Raw genomic sequence first — 25138 nt, 5'->3', positions numbered from 1 at the left:
TTAACATTGTAAAACATTGTAACATTGGTAGCCATGAATCAATCAATCTCTCTCTCTCTCTCTCTCTCTCTCTCTCTCTCTCTCTCTCTCTCTCTCTCTCTCTCTCTCTCTCTCTCTCTCTCTCTCTATGTGTTTGGGGGGTGTGTGTGTCTGTCTGTCTCTGTCTGTCTCTCTCTTGGTGAAATTTTAGATCTCATTGGACATAGATGCCTCTTACTATCATAATTTCATTGTTTCTCTATACAGTTTTTCAATAAATGTAAAGGGCTCAAAAATTTATTAGATCTTTCCTTCAACTGGGATGAGAACTTTATAATCTGTCAAGTAAGCAAGTTCCACACGTATTTGCAAAAAACCAAAACCCCTTATTGGAATGCAAAGGAGACTGGTTGTACAGCCACTAGTAAAACTATGTGACCTTTGAGAACACCAACAACTTCTTTAAGCATGAAAAAACATATATTACTGTTTGATGTTACATGTCCTTCTGACTAGAACATTATAGTTTTGTTTTATTGTTGTTCTTTTTGTTTGTTTGTTTGTTTGTTTGTTTGTTTTGGACAGTCTCTCATGTAGCCCTGCCTGAGCTCAAACCTACTGTGTAGCCCAGGATGATCTTGAACTTCTGATCCTTCTGCCTCCACCTCTGAAGTGCTGGAGCTCGAGGCATGGCTCTCCGTTTTCCCTGCTCAGTTTCATGTTGAGTTGGGCATGCTATGTAGGCAGTCCATGAAATGAAGCCCAGCCCCAATTTAGACTATCAATGTAAATGTAAATTTTCACTTGCAATTGCCTTTATTTCTTCCTGTTTTTATCACTTGAAGGCAGAGTGGGGATATCCATGAAAAGTACAGGAAGATGGATAAAACACTGCTGTTCATCTTTGGCCTTCCACTACAAAGGAATGTTCTAGTCAGTTATAACTAACCTCTGCCTGTCAGTTTGGGGGGCAGGGAGGGACCAAGTCCTTGATAGCATTCAAGAGTGTGTGGTGTGGTTCCAGGTTTGCTGAGCAAGAGCCTGACCCTTGCATTCACTCAGTGGATGTATTAATTTGTCCCATCGCAGGTCAGGTGATCACTGTCAGTATAGCAGACATCATTGCAAATTACTCATTCAAGGATATTCTACGAAAATTGGCCGCAGAAAAACAGACAGACGTGGCTCCAGCTTCCTATGATGACAGCTACCTTGGTAAGAACCATTGCTCAGGAACTGGTAGTTTCTCAGAAGGCAAATAAATTAAATGTACATGTGATTTTTTGTTTTGTCCTGACTTATCTGGTGTTATCTGACATCTTCTGGAAGCTTTCTTTCTTATAATTTTGAGTAGACCCTTACATTGTCTTTCTCAGCACAACTTGCTTTATCATGCATAACATACATGATTCTAGCTAATATTCTGTAAGCTCACTGACATTCTCCTACGGTGTATTACTGGTAGAAGACATTTATATCAGCAGGGCTGCTGCTCATGCTATGGGGCGACATGACAGCAGACCTGTCTGGTTTAAACAAGAATCATTCTATATGCAAGACTGTTCTCAAATTTTATTATATGAAAACCATACAATGTCATTTTAATATTAATGTTACCCATGATTGGGTGTCCAAGTGATATGTTCATTGCTTTATGCATTGAAAAATTAAGTTATGGTTATATTTTGTCAGTGTAGATGGAACTTTGTGTTTGAGTTCAATGACATCTGTGGGCCACTATCCTGAAAGGAATTAAGAGTAGCTCATCATGCCACAAAATACAAACAGAAGGTACTCTACCCAATTCACTCCATGAAGCCACAATTTCTCTGATACCTAAACCATACAAAAACCCAAAAAAGAAAGAGAATTTCAGACCAATTTCCCTTATGAATATCGATGCAAAAATACTCAATAAAATTCTTGAAAGCCAAATTGAAGAACACATCCATCACAATCAAGTAGGCTTCATTCCAGGGATGCAGGGATGGTTCAATATATAGAAATCCATCAATGTAATCCACTATATAAACAAACTCAAAGACAAAAACCACATGATCATCTCGTTAGATGTGGAGAAAGCATTTGACAAAATCCAACACCCATTCATGATAAAAGACTTGGAAAGATCAGTAATTCAAAGCCCATACCTAAACATAGTAAAAGCAATATACAGCAAACCAGTAGCCAAAATCAAACTAAATGGACAGAAACTTGAAGAAATACCAATAAAATCAGGGACTAGACAAGGCTGCCCACTTTCTCCCTACCTAATCAATATAGTACTTAAAGTCTTGGCTGGAGCAATTAGACAACAAAAGGAGATCAAAGGGATGCAAATTGGAAAGGAAGTAGTCAAATATCACTATTTGCAGATAATATGATAGTGTATATAAGTGACCCCAAAAATTCCACCAGAGAACTCCTAAACCTGATAAACAACTTCAGTGAAGTAGCTGGATATAAAATCAACTCAAACAAATCAGTGGCCTTTCAATACACAAAGGATAAACAGGCAGAGAAAGAAATTAGGGAAACAACATCCTTCACAATAGTCACAAATAATATAAAATACCTTGGTGTGACTCTAACTAAGGAAGTGAAAGATCTGTATAAGTACTTCAAGTCTCTGAACAAAGAAATCAAAGAAGATATCAGAAGATGGAAAGATCTCCCATGCTCATGGATTGGCAGGATTAATATAGTAAAAGATTAATATAGTATCTTGCCGAAAGCAATCTACACATTCAATGCAATCTCCATCAAAATTCCAACTCAATTCTTCACAGATTTATAAAGGATAATTTGCAAATTCATCTGGAATAACAAAAAACCTAGGATAGCAAAAACTCTTCTCAACAGTAATAGAACCTCTGGTGGAATCACCATGCCTGACCTCAACTGTACTCCAGAGCAATTGTGATAAAAACTGCATGGTACTGGTACAGCAATAGACAAGTAGATCGATGGAATAAACTTGAAAACCCAGAATTGAACCCACACACCTATGATCACTGGAACTTTGACAAAGGAGCTAAAACCATCTAGAGGAAAAAAGACAGCATTTACAACAAATGGTGCTAGCTCAACTGGAGTTTAGCATGTAGAAGAATGCGAATTGATCCATTCTTATCTCCTTGTACAAAGCTCAAGTCTAAGTGGATCAAGGAACTCCACATAAATCCAGAGACACTGAAACTTATAGAGGAGAAAGTGGGGAAGAGCCTTGAAGATATGGTCACAGGGCGAAATTTTCTGAACAGAACAAGAATGTGCTCTAAGATCAAGAATCGACAAATGGGACCTCATAAAACTGCAAAGCTTCTGTAAGGCAAAGGATACTGTCAATAAAACAAAAAGGTAACCAACAGATTGGGAAAAAAATCTTTACCAATCCTAAATTCGATAGGGGGCTAATATCCAATATATACAAAGAAGTCAAGAAGTTAGACTCCAGAAAACCAAATAACCATATGAAAAATGGGGATAACCAAAGAATTCTCAAGTGAGGAATACCAAATGGCTGAAAAGCACCTAAAAAATATTCAACTTCCTTAATCATCAGGGAAATACAAATCAAAACAACCCTAGATTCCACCTCATACCAGTCAGAATGGCTAAGATCAAAAATTCAGGTGACAGCAGATACTGGCGAGGATGTGGAGAAAGAGGAACACTCCTCCATTGTTGGTGGGATTGCAAGCTTGTACAACCACTCTGGAAATCAGTTTGGCAGTTCCTCAGAAAATTAGACATAGTACTAGCAGAAGATCCAGTAATATCTCTCCTGGGCATATACCCAGAAGATGCTCCACCTGGTAATAAGGACACATGCTCCACTATGTTCATAGCAGCCTTATTTATAATAGCCAGAAGCTGGAGAGAATCCAGATGACCCTCAACAGAGGAATGGCTACAGAAAATGTGGTCCATTTGCACAAGGGAGTACTACTCAGCTATTAGAAACAATGAATTTCTGAAATTCTTAGGCAAATGGATGAATCTGCAGGATATCATCCTGAGTGAGGTAACCCAATCACAAAAGAACACACATGATATGCACTCACTGATAAGTGGATATTAGCCCAGAAACTTAGAATACCCAAGATACAAGATACAATTTGCAAAACATATGAAGCTCAAGAAAAAGGAACACCAAAGTGTGGATACTTTGATCTTTCTTAGAATGGGGAACAATGGAAGAAGTTACAGAGACAAATTTCAGAGCAGAGATTGAAGGGAGGACCATCCAGAGACTGTCGAACCTGGGAATCCATCCCATAAACAACCACCAAGCCCAGATACTATTGCAGATGCCAACAATATTTTGCTGACAGGAACCTGACAGAGCTGTCTCCTGTGAGGCTCTGCCAGTGCCTGACAAATATAGAAGTGAATGCCCACAGTCATCCATTGGACAGAGCACAGGGTCCCCAGTGAAGGAGCTAGAGAAAGTACCCAAGGAGCTGATGGGGCCTGCAGCCCTATAAGAGGATCAACAATATGAACTAACCAGTAACCCCAGAACTCCCTGGGACTAAACCTCCAATCAAAAAAACACATGGTGGGACTCGTTTCTCTAAATGCATATGTAGCAGAGGATGCCCTAATCGGCCATCAGTGGGAGGAGAGACCCTTGGTCTTTCGAAGATTCTATGCCCCAGTATAGGGGAATGCCAGGGCCAGGAAGTGGGAGTGTGTGGGTTGGGGAGCAGGGGGAAGAGGAGGGGATAGGTGATTTTCAGAGAGGAAAATAGGAAGAAGGGATAGCATTTGAATTGCAAATAAAGAAAATATATAATAAAAACAAACAATAAAAAATTTATGCTACATTAAAAGTAGGTCATCATGATGATCAGTAACTAATCAGGATTGCAAAGGCTGTCTTATAGAAATTATGCTTAATGACAGATGAATTTGCCACTTTTTAAAAGAATCAGCTGCCACCTGCACCTACAGGGGCCATGAACTCATGCTCTGAAGGCTGATCTGAAAATCCGACCTTTTGGGTCCACGAGTCTATGGAAGATCTGTGTGGCTGATTTTCTTTAGAGCCAGGAATTTGTCTGAAAGTGTTTATATTGGTGTGATTATTTTTCCTCTTATAGATCCTTTGACTTTTAAAATTGTTAGTAGAGGTTTCTGAACAACACAGGATCATGATCGCTCCTTACTTTCTCTAGAGACAATTCATTTCTTATCAAATGCAATTCATTCTTTTTTTTCTCTTTAATATAGGATATTCAGTCGCTGCTGGAGAATTCACCGGGGACTCTCAGCAAGGTCAGAGACATCCTTAAACTTAAATCATTTTAAAAGCTTGGGGAATGCTAAATGACACATAAGTCTTATTGTAAATATGATTGATTTTTGCTACACAAAGATTTATGTAGATGAAATGTATATATCTATGTGATAATTTTTGTGGAAAATATATACACATTGACACAGCATTTTATTTCAAAGAATTTCACTGGAATGAGTTTCACAGCCTGATCTCCAGAGTGAGTTCCTGGGTTGCCAGGGCTACACAGAGAAACCCAACCTCAAAAAAAAAAAAAAAAAAAAAAAAAAAAAAAAAAAAAAAAAAAAAACCAAAAAAAAAAAAAGAATCTATTCCTATCCCTATAAAATCTAATTAAGCAATTATAAATGAGGAAAGTTGCCAGGATTATAAGTCAAAACCATACAGATGATTANCATTGACACAGCATTTTATTTCAAAGAATTTCACTGGAATGAGTTTCACAGCCTGATCTCCAGAGTGAGTTCCTGGGTTGCCAGGGCTACACAGAAAAACCCAACCTAAAAAAAAAAAAAAAAAAAAAAAAAAAAAAAAAAAAACACAAAAAACCCAAACTAACAAAAAGAATCTATTCCTATCCCTATAAAATCTAATTAAGCAATTATAAATGAGGAAAGTTGCCAGGATTATAAGTCAAAACCATACAGATGATTAAATGACTTAATAGGTCACACTTGCATAATAATAGGTCAGAGTGAAAAAAATCCAGATTTTCCACTCTAATTTATAGCAGTGCATATCTTAGGTGCCCTACTCCACCTGACATCACCCTTACATGTCAACACTTTTCCCCTTTCTCCATTAGACAAGCCCAATCCCAAATAACAGAACAGACTACTCCTTCTTCTCATAGACAGCCTTCATTGTTTATCCTGTTTCCAAACCTCTAGTCCTATGCCTGTCTTCCCATCATACTTAACTTTTTAGGCTAGTTGTCAAATGGCATGTCCTCAACTCCTTACTTAGCATCGCACTTCTATAAATTCCTGTGTCATCTCATTTTCTAGCTCTTCGAAGGTCTCTGCCACCTATTCATTTGTTACAGACTTTTTTGTGTATCTACAACATTCCAGGATCTGTTAAATACTGTGAATGCAGAAGTAAACAAATTCTCCTTAATCTCAGAGATTCACTATATTGGGTGTGACGAACACAGAGCACCTGCTGTCTTACGTGGGATTTTATTGCTGTGAAGAGATACCATGACCACAACAACTCTTTATATATATGTATAAATATTATTATATATATAAATATATATAATAAAATAATATATATATTTATATATATAATATATATAAATATAAATATATATATTAGGTATTTAGACTGGCTTACAGCTCAGAGGTTTAGTTCATTACTGACATGGGTAGCATGACAGCCTGCAGGGACACTAGTAATTTTCACTGTATTTCAGTAGTATCTAGAAAATGCATTCTGACTTTGTATGAGTTGAGGATTTATAAAATAAAGGCACTGTCAAGGGCATCTCAAACAGTTCGTTAGACCATTGCGAATCTATGGCCATCCATGCTCATTATCAATGGGACGAGTTGGAGAGCTGAATAAAAGAGAATATGAGGGCCTAGAGGGATGATTCAATGAGAAAAAGACTGCTACACAAGAGTAAAGACCTAAGTTCTGGTCCTCGGCACCTATATAAAAAGCTTGGTGCAGCATCAAGGACCTAGGGGCAAAGATAGGACTCCTTGAGTCTCAGTAACCAAAGTCTAAGTTGAACAGTAAGCTCTAAGTTCAATAAGAGACCCTGTTTTCAAAAACTAAAGTGGAAAATAATAGAAGACTGTATCAAATCTTTGGCCTCCACAAACATACTCATAGGCACACACAAACCTGCTACACACACACACACACAAATAAATAATAACATGGCAAAAAAGAATGAGAAGAAAAATGCGTTCATGAACTCTTCTTGATGTGGATTCTTAATATGGAATCTTTGGCCTGTGCTGATTGGTCCACAGATGGCCCTCATGATAACTGAAGCTCCAAGGAGTACCTTTGTGGTGGTATAAAAGATGTCCCCAGAGCAGATGTGATCAAAGCCTCAGGGAAAGGTTTAATTTTAAATCACATGTATACCTGCAAAGACAAGAGGATGTTTTGAAGGGCAGAGGTGCATGCTATGTAGTATGCAGATTGCAACAGCTCAAAGTGTGACTTTTGCTTGTTTGTTTTCTGTCATCTGTAAAGAAACATCAGGCAGAATGCAACTGCAAATCCTGCAAATTTCGAGCTTGTAACACTCCCCATCACCATTTACATACAAGGTGCCATCTTTACCCTCTGCATCACTGTTTACAAGGCACCACCATCCTTAGCACTTGGATGCTAAATGGCTTTAAATATACTGGAAGCTGAGGAGATGGCTCAGTAGTAATGTACAACTCATAGAAACATAAGGACCTGAGTTCTATCCTAAGAACCCATCTAAAATAGACACCATGGTGGCTTGTGCTTGTAAAGCTAGGTCTGGGAAGCAGAAGCAGGCAGATCTTTGTGGCTCTGGCAACAAAGCCAGGAGAGCTGAGGTAATTATATAAACACTAAATCCCACTGAGAGACCTAGTCTCAAAAATCCAAGGTAGATGTCTCCTGTGAAAAAAACATCCAAGGTTCTCCTCCTTTTGATACCTGCATCCATGTATACCCTATGCACATGAACACACACACATCACACACACACACACATGCACCCCCGTATATGTATGTGTATGTGTATGTGTATGTGTGTGTGTGTGTGTGTGTGTGTGTGTGTGTGTGTGTGTATGTATGTTGTTCCCCTCAAAATTATCTTCTTATCTCTAGAATTGGTTGCTGGGATTCCAAGAGGAGCACAGAACTTTGGATATGTGAGTATCAAGACATATTCTATGTGTACTGAAGTGTTTTCCCCCATGTGACTTTAGACCATTTTAAATGTCCTTTACTAAATATTTCCTGCTACAGTAGTGGGCTGTTTTCCTACTCAACCCAGAGGGGAACAAATGCAAGCACATTAATGGCATGGTTTCTGGGGGTCCCCGTGAAACCAAAATGTGTAAAGTCTTAATTATAAAAAATGTACACAAAATTCCTTCTACGCGTGTATTTTCTCCTTCACAAAGGCACATGCCACTGGATTTAGAGGATACCTAAAAGATGAGCTTATCTCCAGGCCCCTAACTCATTTCTCTATAAAGGTGCTTTAAAACCAGTTGTCATTCCAAAGTGTCAAAATATCCAAAATGGATAATATTTAATCCCATCATTACTGGTCAGTAAGAAGTTAGAAAAAAGGCATTCACAAGGAGATGGCATAAAAGGGCTTACAGACTGAGGGCAAGAGCTTAATCAGTTGAGAGCTTTCTTCTTTTTTTTTTTTTCAGCTAAAATCTTTTCCATTTATTTATTTATTATTAGATACTTTCTTTATGTACATTTCAAATGCTATCCTGAAAGTTCCCTATACCCTCCCTCCGCCCTGCTCCCCTACCCACCCACTCCTGCTTCTTGACCCTGGCCCTGTATTGGGGCATATAAAGTTTGTAATACCAAGGGGCCTCTCTTCCCAGTAATGGCCGACTAGGCCATCTTCTGATACATATGCAGCTAGAGGTACGAGCTCTGGGGGTACTGGTTAGTTCATATTGTTGTTCCACCTATTGGGTTGCAGACCCCTTCAGCTCCTTGAATGCTTTCTCTAGCTTCTCCATTGGGGGCCCTGTGTTCCATCTTATAAATGACTGTGAGTATCCACTTCTGTATTTGCCAGGCACTGGCATAGCCTCATACGAGATAGCTATAACAGGGTCCCTTCAGCAAAATCTTTCTGGCATTGTGCAATAGTGTCTGGGTTTGATGAAAGTTGAGAGCTTTCTGTGCAAGCACAAGAACATATATCTGATTCTCAGACTTAGTGTGGAAAAAGTCAGACATGGGATTCCCAGCATTAGGGAGGGAGAGACAGGCTGACCCCTGGAACTTGCTGCCTAGCCTGATTAGCTCATCTGTCAAGCCTCTAGCCAAAGAGAGACCCTGTATTAAAGAAGTAGGTAGAGGATTCCCTAGGAATGACACTTGATGTTGACCTCTGGCTTCCGCATGCACGAGGACACTTATTTAGCTGCACTCACATGAGCATTTCCATGTAGCCACCCAAGTATTTACAATGTGCATGATGTGGATACTCTACTACCACTCAAGAGGCTGTTAAGTTCAGAGGAATCCAGAGTCTAAGTTAACCTAGGTGTCTTAGTCAGGGTTTCTATTCCTGCACAAACATCATGACCTAGAAGCAAGTTGGGGAGAAAAGGGTTTATTCAGCTTACACTTCCATACTGCTGTTCATCACCAAAGGAAGTCAGAACTAGAACTCAAGCAGGGCACGAAGCAGGAGCTGATACAGAGGCCATGGAGGGATGTTACTTACTGGCTTGCTTGCTTCCCTGGTTTTCTCAGCCTGCTCTCTTATATGATCCAAGACTACCAGCCCAGAGATGGTCCCACCCACATGGGGCCTTTTCCCCTTGATCACTAATTGAGAAAATGCCCCACACTTAGATCTCATGGAGGCATTTCCCCAACTGAAGCTCCTTTCTCTGTGATAACGTCAGCCTGTGTCAAGTTGACACAAAACTAGCCAGTACACTAGGCTACACACGAAGTTCCAGGTCAGCTTAAGATGTATGAATCTCTGTCTGAAAAAGTAAATTAAAATAAAATACAATCTAGACAATATATACAATTTTCAGGTTTGCATTTGGCTAACGAGAATTAAAGGAGACATTTTTTTTCTATGTGGATAGGACTTAAAAATGGCTTATTTTCCAATGAGCCATTCATCAGCCTCCTAATAGCATAAGCACACAGATGTGTTTATGAAAAAATCATGATCAGACAAAATAAGTGGCTAACATGCCAACTGCCATCCATATCTTTGCATTTAATTATCTCCCCTTCTAAGGTCATCAGCATGCTCTTTGTTTCAAAGTTCAGTTGCCTTTTGCTAAGACCACACTTGGGGGCTATTATACTTCAGAAGAATTTTAAGTGATTTAAATCGGCATCATTTAACATTTTCTGATTCTGTTGAATGATATACTGTCTCACTTCTGCAATTTCAGGTCTCCATCATTAACTCCACAGATATGACCTTCATTCAGAATTTTACTGGTGAGCAGGTAAAAACTTTTTGATTGTTGTTGTCTTCACACAAAGTCTCAGTCAAACTCTCCTCAAACTCACTGTGTAGCCTAGGTTGGCCTTGAACTCAAGTAGTCTTACAGCTTCAACCTCCCCAGTACTAAGATTACAGATTCACACCATTATAACCAGCCTAAAGGGTAGACATTTAAATACAAAACATCCAATGTTCATATCAGGTATTCATTCATTTGTTCAGGAAGTAATGAACAATGGCATACCTAATCAATCCCAGCCCTCAAGCTGCTGTGTATGGAAGAAGCAGAATGACACAGTTGATTTTACTTCAGATGGTGATCAATAATTTGAAGAAAATAAAACAGAATTATATCATATGGTGGAGGTAGTGCAAAGGCTGACAGACTCCCAGCAGAAGTGCCTAAACACAAAGCCCATGGCAAAGAATATGCAGGCTTTCACACAGAAACTAGCCAGACAAATCGGAGGCTCCTGAGAACTGCCACGGCTATAAGCAAGCAAGAAATTAGTCTGAATTGAGAGTAACTGTGTGGCACCTCTGGTGGGTGCTAGTCTAGAACTATCTGGTTTTAAAGGTTTTCTATTTGCCACACTTGTGTAAAATTGAGTGCAAACCATGAAGCTGACCCTAGCAATCTGCATTAAGCTCCTTGCTTCCCATTTGTCGCCATGAGGATGAAATACAGACAGGCCTTTGCACACATTAGCTATATGCTCTACCCTGAGTTAATCCCTAGCCCTTATTTGTTTTGATAGTCTCTCACTATGGTATTGTGACCTTGTGAAATTTTTCACTTTTTATTTCAAGCACTGATGGTAACCCTGCCATCCAGGAAAACAATGTCCAGAGAATCAATTAGCAAGGGCTTTGAATGAACAGAAAGAGCCTTTCATATCTTGTGCAAAGTTTGAGTTTCATTGCGGTGAAATTTTCAACAAGGAATTTCATACCTCTCCTGGTACTTTGTTGGGTGGCAGGGATAAATGAGGCTGGGGTGATAGTGAAGGTGGATAGTTGGTCAAGTTTGAATAGCTCTGCTGGAGGGATTTTGTATCACAATGGAGTCTACCATGATCCGTATATTGCTCAGGAATTGCAGGAAAGAATAGCTTCTCTTAGCTACTTTGTGGGTTCTTCCTTTTCCCACCCTTTACCCCCACATATCACTCCCTACCACTAGATAGGTGAGAAAGAAGAGAGAATCTGGATCTAATTTCTTTCTTCTTATTCTTTGATCATAACTACTAAAAAAAACTGCCACCAACCCCCCTAAATAACCAACAACCACTCAACCCACCTACGGAGCTCAAGCATATATATACCTCTGATAAGTTGGAGAATTGCAAACATCACAAAATTGCAGAAACTATCTGCAGCTGGCAAAGCCATGTCTCTGCTATAGCACGAGGCAACTCATAGTCAGCTGCTATGAAGCAGTTCCATATCCTTACGCCTGGGGTTAAAACGAAAGCACATTCTTAAAATATATCTGTTTTCTAAGGAAACCAAAATTCCAAAAGTGTCACTACAGGAAAGAGCTCAAGACAGACTGAAGTCTGCCTTCCAGGGAACATAGTTTCTAGTGGGCTATATTTTGATTGAATTAGTGGATGATTGGAGATTAAGTCAGTTAAAGTATCAGATTGCAGACTAAAGAAAGAGAGGTGGGGCTAGAGCCTTTGGGAAGGTGCTTGTGATGCAAACTTGAACACCTGATTTGCAGTACCTGTTGGCCTAGGGGCAGGCACAGTGGCAAATGTGTGTAACCCCAGAACTTGGGAGCCAGAGAAAAGGGAATGTTGCAAAGAAATACATCCGAATATATCCAGATTAGTAAAGTCCAGAATCAGTAAGAGTATCTGTCTCAAAAATTTCTCATAGGGAAAACCTGAAGAAGATGCTGATCTGTGGCCTCACACACTTGTATACATATGTACACCTGTACACACATGTGAACATGAGACAAATACATACACACACACAAAGAACAACATTGGTAAGGTGAAAAGATGATCCAGACTGAAACAAATTATAAAACTCTTTTAAAACAACTCTGAGGGGAAACTGTGGGATATGATTATATAGTATTTACACTCACTGAAAAGACTTGGAAGTCTTATTAAATATGATCTCACTGTAATTTGATGAGTTGTGGATTTCCCTAAAATTAAAATCATATTGTGATTTAATAACATAGAAACCAAACTAGATAGCGTAATTCCTACTTTACTTTTCTGTCACTGTGCTTATGAGTACCATCTGTTCTTGGAGGATGCTATCTGGAATCTCGGAGCTCAACAGTGTAGCATCTGAAAATGTCCTGGAAGTACTCCACATGTGGTGAATCTGAGTTGGTTCTGAGGGGTTCAAAATGGCTGAACTAAGTATATTAAAGCACTAGATGTCATAGAAAGACTACAAGTAGAAGGAGCCTCCTAATAGTTCTGTCCACCAATTGAGTGGACCTAATGTATCCAGATGATGTACCAGCAGATGTCAGGATTATTATGGAGGGAATTATTCATTAGGTCAGAGGTTAAACTAAATGACTTGAACACTTGGAACAAGGTCTGGGGTCTATGAATTCAAATGCAAAATTGTGGCACAGTGAGAGTCATTTCTCATGAATAAGTAAGAGGTGACTATGAACTTGGCTTCTTGAACACAAAATCTATTATTGTATTGCAGATGGCATCTTATTTCGGATATACTGTTGTGGTATCAGATGTTAACAATGATGGGTAAGTTTATAAGAAGTTCCTCTCTTGCTGCAAGTCATGTCCATCCATAAAAGATGTTATATATTTCCTTTATCAACCACATCCTTTTGTACTTCCTGAGCAAGATAGAGGCTCTCTTGTTTTAACTTTTGGTTCAGGACAAGAGGATGCATGTAATAAAGAATTCTGTCATCTTATTTTATGTCTTGCTGGGAGTTTCCACATCTGCCACTTCTAAAAAGAGTACAATTTTTGTTTGGTTTTACTCTGATATTATACAAGAAATGGCCATTTACCATTCAAACAGCAGCGAGCGAGGGGCTTGCTCATTTATTTCTCTTTGTGCCTAAAGGTTTTCCCTTTATGTGATACAATTATAAAATGTTTTACACATCTATGAATTTTTTCCTTCCTATATTGCTTTAGCCAACCTATCAGTAAAATTCCTAAAGAACATGAAAAATTAAATTATTTCCAGTCCTGGCAGTGAATTACAGTTGAGCTTGAGCTAAACTCCACTACTGAATTGTGGTTGTCTGTAAGTAATTGTATCTAAAGTAAATGATTATACACACCCTTTGTTTTATCAAGGCACTTGAGAGATAGTTTGGCAAAGTATTAAAAAAATGTTAGCCAAGTGTGGCTCTAACAAGTCTTTCTGAGACTAAACTGGGACACTATGAGTTCAAGTCTACAGTAGAGTATATAGGACAGAACAGAGTGTATAACAAGGGAAGGAAGGTCCAAAGAAGAAGAAGGAGGCAGAGGGGAGGAGCAAGAAGAGGAAGAGGAAGAGAGGTAGTATGAAGAGGAGGAGGAAGAGAAAAGTCTTTACGTTGAGATTTACTGGTCATTCATTTAACAAATGCCATTGGAGAATCTCTTATGGAGGGCATTATTCTCAGGCACTCACAGCACTCACTAAGGTGAGTGAGGCAGATAGACCTCTGCTCCCACGGATTACATGGTTTTGTACAAAGCAAGTATCTGAAGTATCCTTACTATATTTTATCATCAGATCTAATCATCTTAGATGGATCATCAATAGGTTGTGTCTCTCTCACACTTACAAAACTGCAAGTATTTTTATTATCATGGTGTGGCATACAAGTGGAAAATTTTGAGTACTTTCTGTACATCCCGGAAAATGTTTTTACTTTTTTCCTTTTGTTGAACATCCTTATTTTGTCCACTGTGTATTGATTGAATGCTGCACTACCATGAAATTTAAGTTAGAGTTGGAAGGTGGGAAATATAGCCCCAAATCAATAAGTCAAATGAAGAGTATGTCAGATGGTATTGAGTTCTATGGAGAAAGAAAGCTGGAAAGAAAGAAAACAAGTGAATAAACTATGGCAAATCTAGAGAATAAGATATTATTCAGCATTAAAAAAAAAGATATGGGTAAACTCTGAGTGCCTAATTACTACATTACTAAGGAGGAAGAGAAAGAGGAGAAAGAAAGAGAGAGAGAGAGAGAGAGAGAGAGAGAGAGAAAGAGAGAGAGAGAGAGGGAGGAAGGAAGGAAGGAAGGAAGAAAAGGAGGGGGAGGAAGAAGAGAAAGAGGGAGCGGGTAGGAGAGGGAGGAAGGGAGGAAGTGAATCTGTCTCTCTGGGAAATTCTGGAAAAGATATGTGCTATATATTCCAATGGCTATTTGGGAAAATGTAAAACTATGCAAATTGAAAAACTTCAGTGCTTGCCCAAGATCCTAGGAGGAAAGGGTGAATGAATAGGGCTCAGAGGATTTATCAGTCAACATAACCATTGTGAGATACAATCTTTGCATATTTGCTAAATCTCATAAAGCAGCAGGAGTGAGATCCAGGTAAATGAGGTACTTGGATAATTATTTCTGCATATTGGTTTACTGTTTAATAAATATTCTTCTATGATAGGAGACATGATGGTCGAGAAAACTACCTGTAGGAGGGTAACACAGACCTCTGTGCATTATGTCCAAATTTACTTTGAATCTAAAACTGATCTATAAAATAAATTCTGCTGACGAATTTATAGTGAAAAACAGAGAAGATATATTGGGAGAGATGTCATTTTAAAATGAGAAAGATCTGCATGAGAAAATCACAGCAAAATACGGCCATAGTCATAGGTAGAACGAGGTTTCCCACACAAACATCGAGAGAACAAATTCCCAGAGGTGGGAGTTTCTGAAATATTCTAGAAGCAGCGAAGGGATTTGAAAAATGATGAGAACTTGGACTTCAAAATGTGTAGATCCCACGGCATTTAATAGACATGGCCATACAATATCACAGGGAGGCTAAAAGGAATCTGCCCCAGGCAGGCATTATCCTATGGACTACAGGAGATTCAAAAGGAGACCATTCTCTCTGGCGCACTGTCTGTCTGGTTATTCTCCAGAGAAGGCAAAACAATGGTTTGGAAGCTGAAGCACTTGCACACTGGATAGAGTTTGAAAGACTTGCTGAGTGCTGATTTTATCCTGCAAGCTATTAATTTTAAATAAAATAATAGCATTCATCTCCAATTGTCTTAGTTGCAAAGAGTAAGATAACATTAGAAGATTATCAACTTGATGGGCTATAATTATTATGAAACCCTCTTAGAACTTCAGGAAAAAGCTAAGCTAAAGAAACACATGAAGCCCAAACATGGCATGGCATGCAGATTCAGTGAACCCACTCTATAGTGAAGTCAGTTCCATAGAAAGCAGTCAGACATGCCTAACAATATTTCTTTCTTGGGCAGGCATCAGACTACACATGCTTGAGTACTGAGTGGAGCTCCATTAGGCCTACCCTTTCTCCAAGAGCCTTCCTCAGGCAACTCCAGTGACTTTTCCCAGAGTTCACAACTTGGGACCCCCTTTCCTGGAAGCACCCTCATTTCCATGACATCAATATTTACAGTATACATTTTTGCCATGCAAAAGACAAATTGCTTCTTTGGTTTCTTGCTGATCCAAACAAATTGTTAACAATAAACTCAGGAAATGTTCAAGTGGAAGATCTGTCCTTCGCTGTGATTTTCAAAATTGCTGTGTACACAGTTCTTTTTTTAATTATTTTTTTGAAATCAATAATATCTTTCTACTAAAGAATGGATTCATGAACCCTAGTCTTTCTTCCAGATAAAGGGCCCATAAATTTTCAGTGTGCTAATAACATGCTGTTTTAAATTACATGGGTACAGTGAGATTCAAGGACCTATAATAAATAAAATGCATTCTGGAAGCAAATGGAATTGACCAAAGGCAGATCCATGGTAGAGCTGGATAACTCAAGCAAAATCAAGATCATGGTGGTAGTTTATATAGTTTATTCAGAGAGCTAAGAAAATCACCTAGGTGATGGCTATGGTTTAGAAAGACCATGCCTATCTAAGACACCCCCCCCACACACACACACACTATGTCTTCGTCTCCCTATATGTGTCTTTGTGTGTGTGTGTCTCTCTGTGTCTCTCTCTTTCTTTTTCTGTCTCTCTCTATCCTCTCTCTGTGTCTCTCTCTCTCTCTCTCTCTCTCTCTCTCTCTCTATCTATCTCTCCTCTCTCTCTCTCAGCTGAACCAGACTTTTTTCACACCAAAAGATTATTAAGCACCATGTGTGAGACTGCAAATGAAGATTGTTTGACATGTTGCGCATGCTTATCTGGTGCGCAACACAATCCAGGTCCTTACCAGTATCTAAACACCAGGAAAGAAAACATGGTGATATTAAGCAAAATGACAAAATAATGTGATAGTTGGTATTGATTTTACCATTTATATACATATATGTGTGTGTATGTATGTATGTATTTATATATGTATGTATTTATTTTTTGAGGCAGATTTTTGCCATGTAACCCTAGCTTGCCTTGAAATCATGATCTTCCTGTTCAGGCTCCCTGTTCAGGGGTTACAAACATTCATCAGTACATCTGAATACTTCTATTTAGAAGAAGTTCTACTGATATTATAAATGGATTCCAAACATTTAGATCAAACAGTTGTCCACATACTAGTTGGTATGAGATATTATCAAGTCTGCCATGGTTTTGAAGATGGTATATACAGACTGAAAATAAAACAGAATCCACTTCAGTTTTGGTTTCTTGATGCAGTTTATTCTATGAACTTGTTTATCTATGTAAACTTTTTAGGGGTTTTTGAAACAGCAAATAGAAATAGTAATTTTTGTTATATTTCTAGACAAGAGGCTCTGTTTCAATTTTTCATTATAATCACTGAACCATGTAGTAATTATTTATTCTATTTCAGAAACTGACAGAATTATAATTGAAACCTTGGCCATTTCCATACCCATTGTTCACAGCCCCACCTAGGACCAAAGGAAACACATTTCATCAGACTTCAGCCATCAATGAAATTAAGAACACCCTGGAGAAAAGCTTTTTAAAGGAGTAGCTTTTAGCAACTAAAATTTAAGCTAGATTCAGTCCCAAGTTTTTTATTCACATGAAAAAGTTGTTATGAATAAATTAGGTAGAAAACCAAGAACAGTAAAACATAACATGGTTGTAAGTTAGATTCAGTTCAGGAATGTAACTAGCTTAATGACTTTTGCTAGTTCCTACTATCATAAACCAGTTAGGTTGCCTAGATATCAACTCTGCAGTCCACTGTTCTGGATTCCTTCAGGAAGTAAATTAGCATACAAATTTTACTCCTGGAGAAAACAATATAGAGTTCCTATGTTAAATTAACTTATTAATATCATTCATCTACAGGAATTCTGGTTTTTCATGTTGATGTTCTCATTGGTGGGTTCTCTCACACTATCACAAATAGGAACTGTCCTGTTCCATATGTCTTGTGAAGGGTGAGGCATTGACCATTATATTAGGTCATGAGTGGATTTAGACACAAATTAGAGAAAAACATAAAGCCTATAGGCTTCACAGAGATGCATAGATCTTATTTAAACTCTGGCCTTCCAGATAAAATAAAGTTGATGCGTGTATCCTACTCCGTGAAATGCCTTTCCAGGAAAAGTTAAATCTCACCCACATCACCACCAAAGGAAATTGGTTTAGTGAAAACACATCTTGAAGATGCTTTCTTTGTAATTGCTTTATAAATAAACCCATTTAAACCATTTGAATATACATAAATACACACACGTATAATCTTCAGCCTATCATACACCATTACTGATCAAATAATCAACAAAAGTTATCTATGTTAATCAGTATTTTAAATATTAAACTTGAATTGGGCACTCACACAGAAAAGGGATTTATCCAGTTATGGTGGCATACTCTTATAATTACAATATTCTGGAGTCTGGGGCAGGAGGATCTGGAACTCAAGCCAGGCTGGCTATCTGGCAAGACCTGATTTTTAAAATCACACATAGTTTACTCCCAATAGTCCTTAATACCAGAGGCATTTGCCAGTTGGGGATGTATCTCAGGTGATGGAGGGATAATGGTGGAATGATTTTTTACATATTTTTGGACATGCATTTTGGAACATTTTAAGTTAGAGGTGAGCCTGTGGTTCCAGCACTTGGGAGACTAAGCCAGAAGACTGTTGAATTTCAGGCCAACTTGGCCAACATAGTTAGACTCTGCCTGAAAGAAAAAAGAATGAAAGAGATAAAGGCGAGAGGTGGGAAGATGGAAGGAAGTTGGGAGGGAGAGAGAAGAAGTTGCATTTAGAAGTCCTTCTTAGTTTTTGGAATCTGAAACAAAAGTAAAAGCCAACCCTAAACTCCATCCCTCAGCCCCTACTACCTTCCCACACTGCAAGCTGCTACAAGCACCTCCTGGAGGTTTTCAGATGCTGTGTCTCCTACTGTGGTATCTCTAGGCTCCATCCATTCCCAAGTTACTTTCTACTTGTTTGTAGTCCTTGCAGAGTGAGAAAGAAGGAAACATGAACTTTGCTCTTTGTACACGAATTTTTTGTATTTACATCAGTATAATGTTAAAATATTGGATATTCTCCTCACCAGCCAGCCCAAACCCTCTTTAACACTTCTACTGTTTTTTAAAATGCTACTTACTGTACAGGGAGTGTCAGGGCAGGCAAGAGGGAGCAGGGGGAGATGTTTCCAATGGTGTTCAGTGAAGTATAGTCAATTACTGTTTGCATGTAAGAAATACAGCTCTTCGCCATGTTATACCTGCTTACGGCAGTGATAGGTCTACATCACTATTATTCCAAAATTCCCATTTTTCTCACTTCACCTGGACTCAAGGATGGGTTACTTCTTCAAGGACCTTTCTTTGTCACTAGTTTTAATCTATTTTCTGTTTAGGTGTATAGGAAATGGATCAGGAAGTGCAACATTGCCATGCTCTTCCTTACCCCGCCCCCTTCTCCTGTCCTTAACATCTTGCATTAGTGTGGCACAGTTTTAACATAGGTGAAACCTATTAACAGCAAGAGTCCACTCTGTCCTATAAGGTTCTGTAGTTCTTGCCATGTGGTGTCTACATGTACCCATTGACACAGTGTCACCCTCAGACTACATTACAGTGCCTTACAAATCCAAGGTATCTTCCTCCTTACACCCTTCCCCTTCCCTATCCCTGGAATCACCATTCTTACTGGTTTCCATGGGTTTGCCTTTTCCTGCACATCACATAGTTGGAATTATGCAGCACTGGCCTTTTCAGATTGGCTTCTTTCTGTCAGTAATGTGTGCAATTTCCTCTGTAGTATCTTCCCATGCTTCTGTGCTAATTTCTGTTGACTGCTGAAGAATACTCACTAGAGGATGCAACATGGTCTTTGAAGACATCTTGGTGGTCTCCAAGTTTAGGCAGTTATGCTGCAAATGTATGCATGCAGCTTTTCATGTGGGCTTAAGTTCTAAGCTCACTCAAGACACGAAAGGGTGTACACATGTGAGTTCATATGTGACGAGCATATGTGCAGCTTTGTAAGGACCTGCTAGGCTGATTCAGTGTGGCCATGTTGATGTACATATTGCTTCATCCACACTAACATAATGGCATTTGGAGTTTAGCTGTTATAAGTGATTTACAGTAAGATCTCATTATTTAAATTTTCAGTTCCTAATGATGTGCAATGTTGGATGTCTTCCAATATGCTTGCATCTTCTTTGAGAAGGCATCTAATTCAGATATTTTGTCTAATTTTAATAGGTTTTGGCTTAGTGTTCTTACTATATATTGTATAAATATAACATAATTATAAAATAACTTATAGTATTTGAAATATGATGTATGATAACACTACAATATGACATGAATATACATGATTACTTTTAAATTTCTGAATTTTAAGAATTACTAATAGATTTTATTCTTCCAATTAAATGTGCAACAATGCTCAGATCATGGAGCTCACTGGGCCATTCAGTGCTCTCTGACTCTACTCTTAGGTACCTGCCTTGGCTCACAACACAGTGAGCTTATTTCTAGATTCCCCAGCACATTCTCACATGTGGTCACTTGCCATCGCTGCACTCCTCCCAAGCGCCAGCCCTCCTCTGTCTATAATCTCAGCACTAATCTGGATGCTGACTTTATTGTTTTAGGTTGCCTTGTTTGCAGTTACATGAGTGATAAGTTGAAAGAATATCATTTCCAAGTGTTGACTTGACCCAATATCTCACATTGCATTCTTTAGATTACAAACACCATTCTTACACCTAGCAGGTATACACAATATATCTTTCTTTTTAATTATCTCTTTATTATTTAAAACAATTGTAAATTCAAATACATCTTGATCATATCTCTCCCCTCTGTCAATCCTTCCAGATCCTCTGCTCTTCCCTACTGACCAAAATTAAAGTTCTTTCTTAGAGAAAACAAAACCATCCAAAACAAAAACAAAATAAAATCACACAAAAAATAAAGAAAGAAGCCACCCAACTTTAACCAAATAAACACACACACACACACACACACACACACACACACACAGCTATGTAGTTCATTATATGTTACTCAACTATCTGAAGCCTGTTTTGGAGTGCCTATTCCCAGGGTCACTCTATTGGAGAAAACTAATTTTTCCTCTTTTAGCAAGTATAAACAACAATTCTGTTGTTAACCTTTACCCTAATAGCTAGCTTTCTATTTATTCAATTGTTCATTCAAAAAATATAACAAAAAATAAAATATAATAAGATGCAGGAAAAACTATCACACAGAAGTTGAACAAGACAAACCATTAGAAGAAAAAGAGCCCCGACTGAAGTTAAACTTTGAATTTAGGGACATGTCAGAACAATGGAATCGGTATAGTGTGTTATTCATACCACTTAGAGCTTCTGGAAACATTTTGGCTCTACAGCTGAGCATGGTGGTATACATCTGTAACTCCAACATTTGGGAGGCTGAGATTAACAGATCATGAGTTCAAGACCAGCTTGGGCTACATAGGAGATACTCTCCAAAAATGAAAGAGAAAGAAGCAATGGGGATGGGTTGGGTGAGGAAGAGGGGGAAATGGAAGGGAGAAAAGGAGAGGGAACAGTAAAGAGAATGGAGGGGACAGAAAGAAAAAAGTATCTGGCTCTCAATAGCTTTCCATACTATCTTTAGTTTAAAAAATAATATTATAAATATGTCATATATTAACATATTTTTCTATATTAATAATAACATATCAAAGCACTGATTTTATTACACAATTAATATACAGATTAATATTCTTGTATTAGTAGTCCAACATTAGTAGAAACATCATAGCAATGTATCATTAAGTTATGTGAATGAAAGCACTCAGGGCATTAGATAACTTGGCTAACCTCAGCATTAATGTGCATAGAGTGAGAGTCAAAGGTGAACTTGAGCCTCACATTACTGCCTCTGCCAAGAGAGACTTTTCTTCAGACATACTTGAGCACTGGTCATTAGTAAAAGTCAAAGTATGAATTTTTGTTAGTAAGAGTTTTCTTAAAACTTTTGAAAATAAAAACCAAATACTTTGAAGTCTCCTGACAAAACAGAAAATTCCCAATCCTGTCCACTCTGTGATGTCTACCTCTGTGACAAAGACACCTCCAATTCCTTTTGTTTTTTATCTTTAGTACATTAGTAATAGCTCATCTCTAAATCTAAGTCTTGAAAATATGTTATTAGATTCTTGTTATGACATACACAGAATGACTGAATACTTCATCAGGAATAAAAATTTGTTTTCCAGCCAGAATTAATTACTTCTCTGGCCTCTTTTATTTAACCAGAGAACAGACAGGACAAAAATTATTTGAAATCTTATTATTACAAGAAGTCAGGGTCAGCTCAATAAATTAAGCACATATTCTTGTGTCCTCAAAGAAACAAAACACGCACAGGTTTGATGTGTTTTCCACATGTGGCTCAAGTTTCTGGAAATGCATTAAAAAGCCAGAAAGGACAACTTGTCTGTGGCTTCTTAGACATTTCTCGCATAGTTAGAAAGTTCACTGTGATAATTTAACAACTTTTATTTTCTTCAGCATTCTGTTTTGTAGACAAAACAAAGCTATGAAAGAAATCAGATGATTGTAAAATGTCTCTCAGGAAAGGAAACATAGCAACGGAAATGTCCTCATCTGGTTGATTACAGATGCTCCTGAGAACCTTTCTGCCAGGTTGTTTACTGTCCCCTCTTTCTGCTCCTTGCAGCATGGATGACATATTGGTTGGGGCACCTCTCTTTATGGAGCGAGAATTTGAAAGTAATCCTAGAGAAGTGGGACAGGTCTACTTGTACCTACAAGCAAGCGCCCTCCTCTTCCAAGACCCACAGGTCCTCACCGGCACGGAGACATTTGGAAGATTTGGTAGCTCTGTGGCCCACTTGGGGGACCTGAACCAAGATGGATACAATGGTAATTTAGAGCAATGGGTGGGACTGGCTTGCACCTCAGGGCCATGCTACTATTGCCAGAAGGAAGCTATGGCCATTTAAAAGATTCTTAATGGTGGGGGTCAAGTTATTATGAATTCGATAAATTCTGAAAAATCTCAAGGCAGACTTAAGTTTGTATGTTTTCATTAATTAAGATATTGCATTGAGATTTTCTCCTGTGATTTCTCATTGGTGACTTGAAAGCTGTAGATTTTCATATGAATAGAGTGGAGATAAATACATGTTAGTATGGTATCAAGCATGTAGTTTTGCATGTTTATACTGCCCCATTCTTAGTCAGTAAATGTCATTTTAAAGGTCCTTTCCATGCTTGCAATATTACAGTGTTAAATCCTTATTTGGACCATGCACTTCTTTAAGTAAGGAATTTATAGATGCATCCTAGACACTGTCTCAGAGAATAAAATACTGCATGCTTACATCAAAATTTGCATACATTTTCATGACACGTAAGTGAAGAACTAAAGCACAATATGTTTGTCATTCAAAGAGGAAGCTATAAGAGGAAATTTCTGGATTTAACTAACAGAAGAAGGATTCCCATCAGATGGATATTCATATGCACTAATACCAAGTGTTTTGGACTCAAATGTCTTTGAAAAAAAGCCTCAGCAACTAGTCATTGTTAGAGTCCTATAAACCATACATGCTTGGGTCAAGAATCCAGGTCAGCAGTAGACCATCTGCCCAGCATGAAGGAGGCTCTTAACTCAAGCCCTAGAATAGAAGAAAACCAAGTTCATGTTAGAGTCCATGCTCTGGGACGATAAAAATGTCAGGATCCCCATGAAGTAGCTTGACTTGTTGCTTTCTAAAACAATCATCCCAGGGAATCCATGTTGGAAGTTATGCAAGCTACCTTTCTCATCCTGTTTCCTACTTGTTTTTCCCCTTGAGCCAGTTCTCATGTTTTTAAAAGCTAAGAGAAGAATCTCTTAGACTATGGGCATTAGTGTTCTGGAATATTAAGCAAGCAAAATAATGCCAAGCTAGCTGAGCTTAAATTTGGGGACAGCTGAAAAGTCAAGGACATAGAGGGAGTGCAGAAAATGTTCCTTGCTACCTAACACGCGACAGTGTTTCTATTTTCTACTGAGTTCATTGTCTTCAGGGTTGCTTAGACTATTTATCTTGGGCAAGCCAGTAGAAGTGAATCTGTAGTTCCCTCACTATAATGTAATTCTCAAAGATAATTGAGTCCTGATTCATTCAGTGTTGTCCACATAGGAACATGCAATGAGACATTTCACTACCAAAAGAGACTCCCCTCTCATTTGGTAAACTCGTTTGTTGCTGTGTGGTGACTTTTTCAAACTACAAAAGTCTCTATTTAGTATTCAAGACAATCCTAAGAATCCATATGCCAGAAGATAAATGTTATATTTGAGCAGTAGTTGGCTCTCTCTGGGTTTCCTAGCACTCTTAATTATAAAATATGCTTCTTCTAGTTGATTAGATCAGGGAACAATTAAATAAAGCAATCAATGGGAATTGAGCTTTTGATTTTATTATTTGAAAGAAGCAACTCCTACAACAGTACCTTTCTCATCCCACCAGCCTCCTAATATATGGTAGGGCCTCTCACCCTTGAGGTCCCATGTAAGATAGCTTTCTGCCTTCTCTGGCTCTCAAATTGGCTATGCTCTTTCCACCTCCGGGTCTTTATAAGTTAACTACTTCTCCTGAAAGGGAAGAAGAGCTCTTCCTTTAAATTGTCACATGTTTGATTCCTTTGTGACCTCAGATTTTAGCTTCAAGTGACAACTTGTCTGACTACCTAGTCTAAAATGATGCTCCATTGTGCCAGTATTTAAAAAAACATTTACTACACCATTTCTTGCTTTCAATATTTCCTTAATTGTGTCTCTATTCAAAGTCCTGACAACCACAAACTTTCCAAACACCAGGGTCTTTGTCTCTCCAGTGAGTACTAGTACTAGTATATTCTCAGCACACACTCATCGTGCCAATATAAGGCATAGCATTCTTCTGTGTTGCTACAGTATTCCAGAAGTTTCTGGAAAATATATCAAGTCATTTGGTCCCTGTGGCATTGCTTTTGGATTGCATTTAATTTTTTCTAAAACTCCTTTCTCTTTCTCTCTCTCTCTCTCTCT

The 25138-nt window shown here is 38.3% G+C and overlaps 1 protein-coding gene across 1 annotated transcript in view; it reads left to right on the top strand.

Moving 5' to 3' along the window:
* The window catches only part of Itga8 (integrin subunit alpha 8), a 190939-nt gene that overhangs the window by 46195 nt on the left and 119606 nt on the right, over nt 1-25138 (top strand). Inside the window, exons 7-12 of the mRNA XM_021155534.2 lie at nt 1069-1194; nt 5218-5262; nt 8114-8157; nt 10411-10467; nt 13158-13210; nt 22775-22980. Of these exons, the coding sequence (XP_021011193.1) occupies nt 1069-1194; nt 5218-5262; nt 8114-8157; nt 10411-10467; nt 13158-13210; nt 22775-22980 (531 nt within the window). The remainder of the gene's footprint in view (nt 1-1068; nt 1195-5217; nt 5263-8113; nt 8158-10410; nt 10468-13157; nt 13211-22774; nt 22981-25138) is intronic.

The sequence above is a fragment of the Mus caroli genome, chromosome 2, assembly GCF_900094665.2.
Source record: "Mus caroli chromosome 2, CAROLI_EIJ_v1.1, whole genome shotgun sequence".
In the NCBI taxonomy this organism is placed as follows: domain Eukaryota; kingdom Metazoa; phylum Chordata; class Mammalia; order Rodentia; family Muridae; genus Mus; species Mus caroli.
This window is presented reverse-complemented; position numbering and strand designations above follow the sequence as displayed.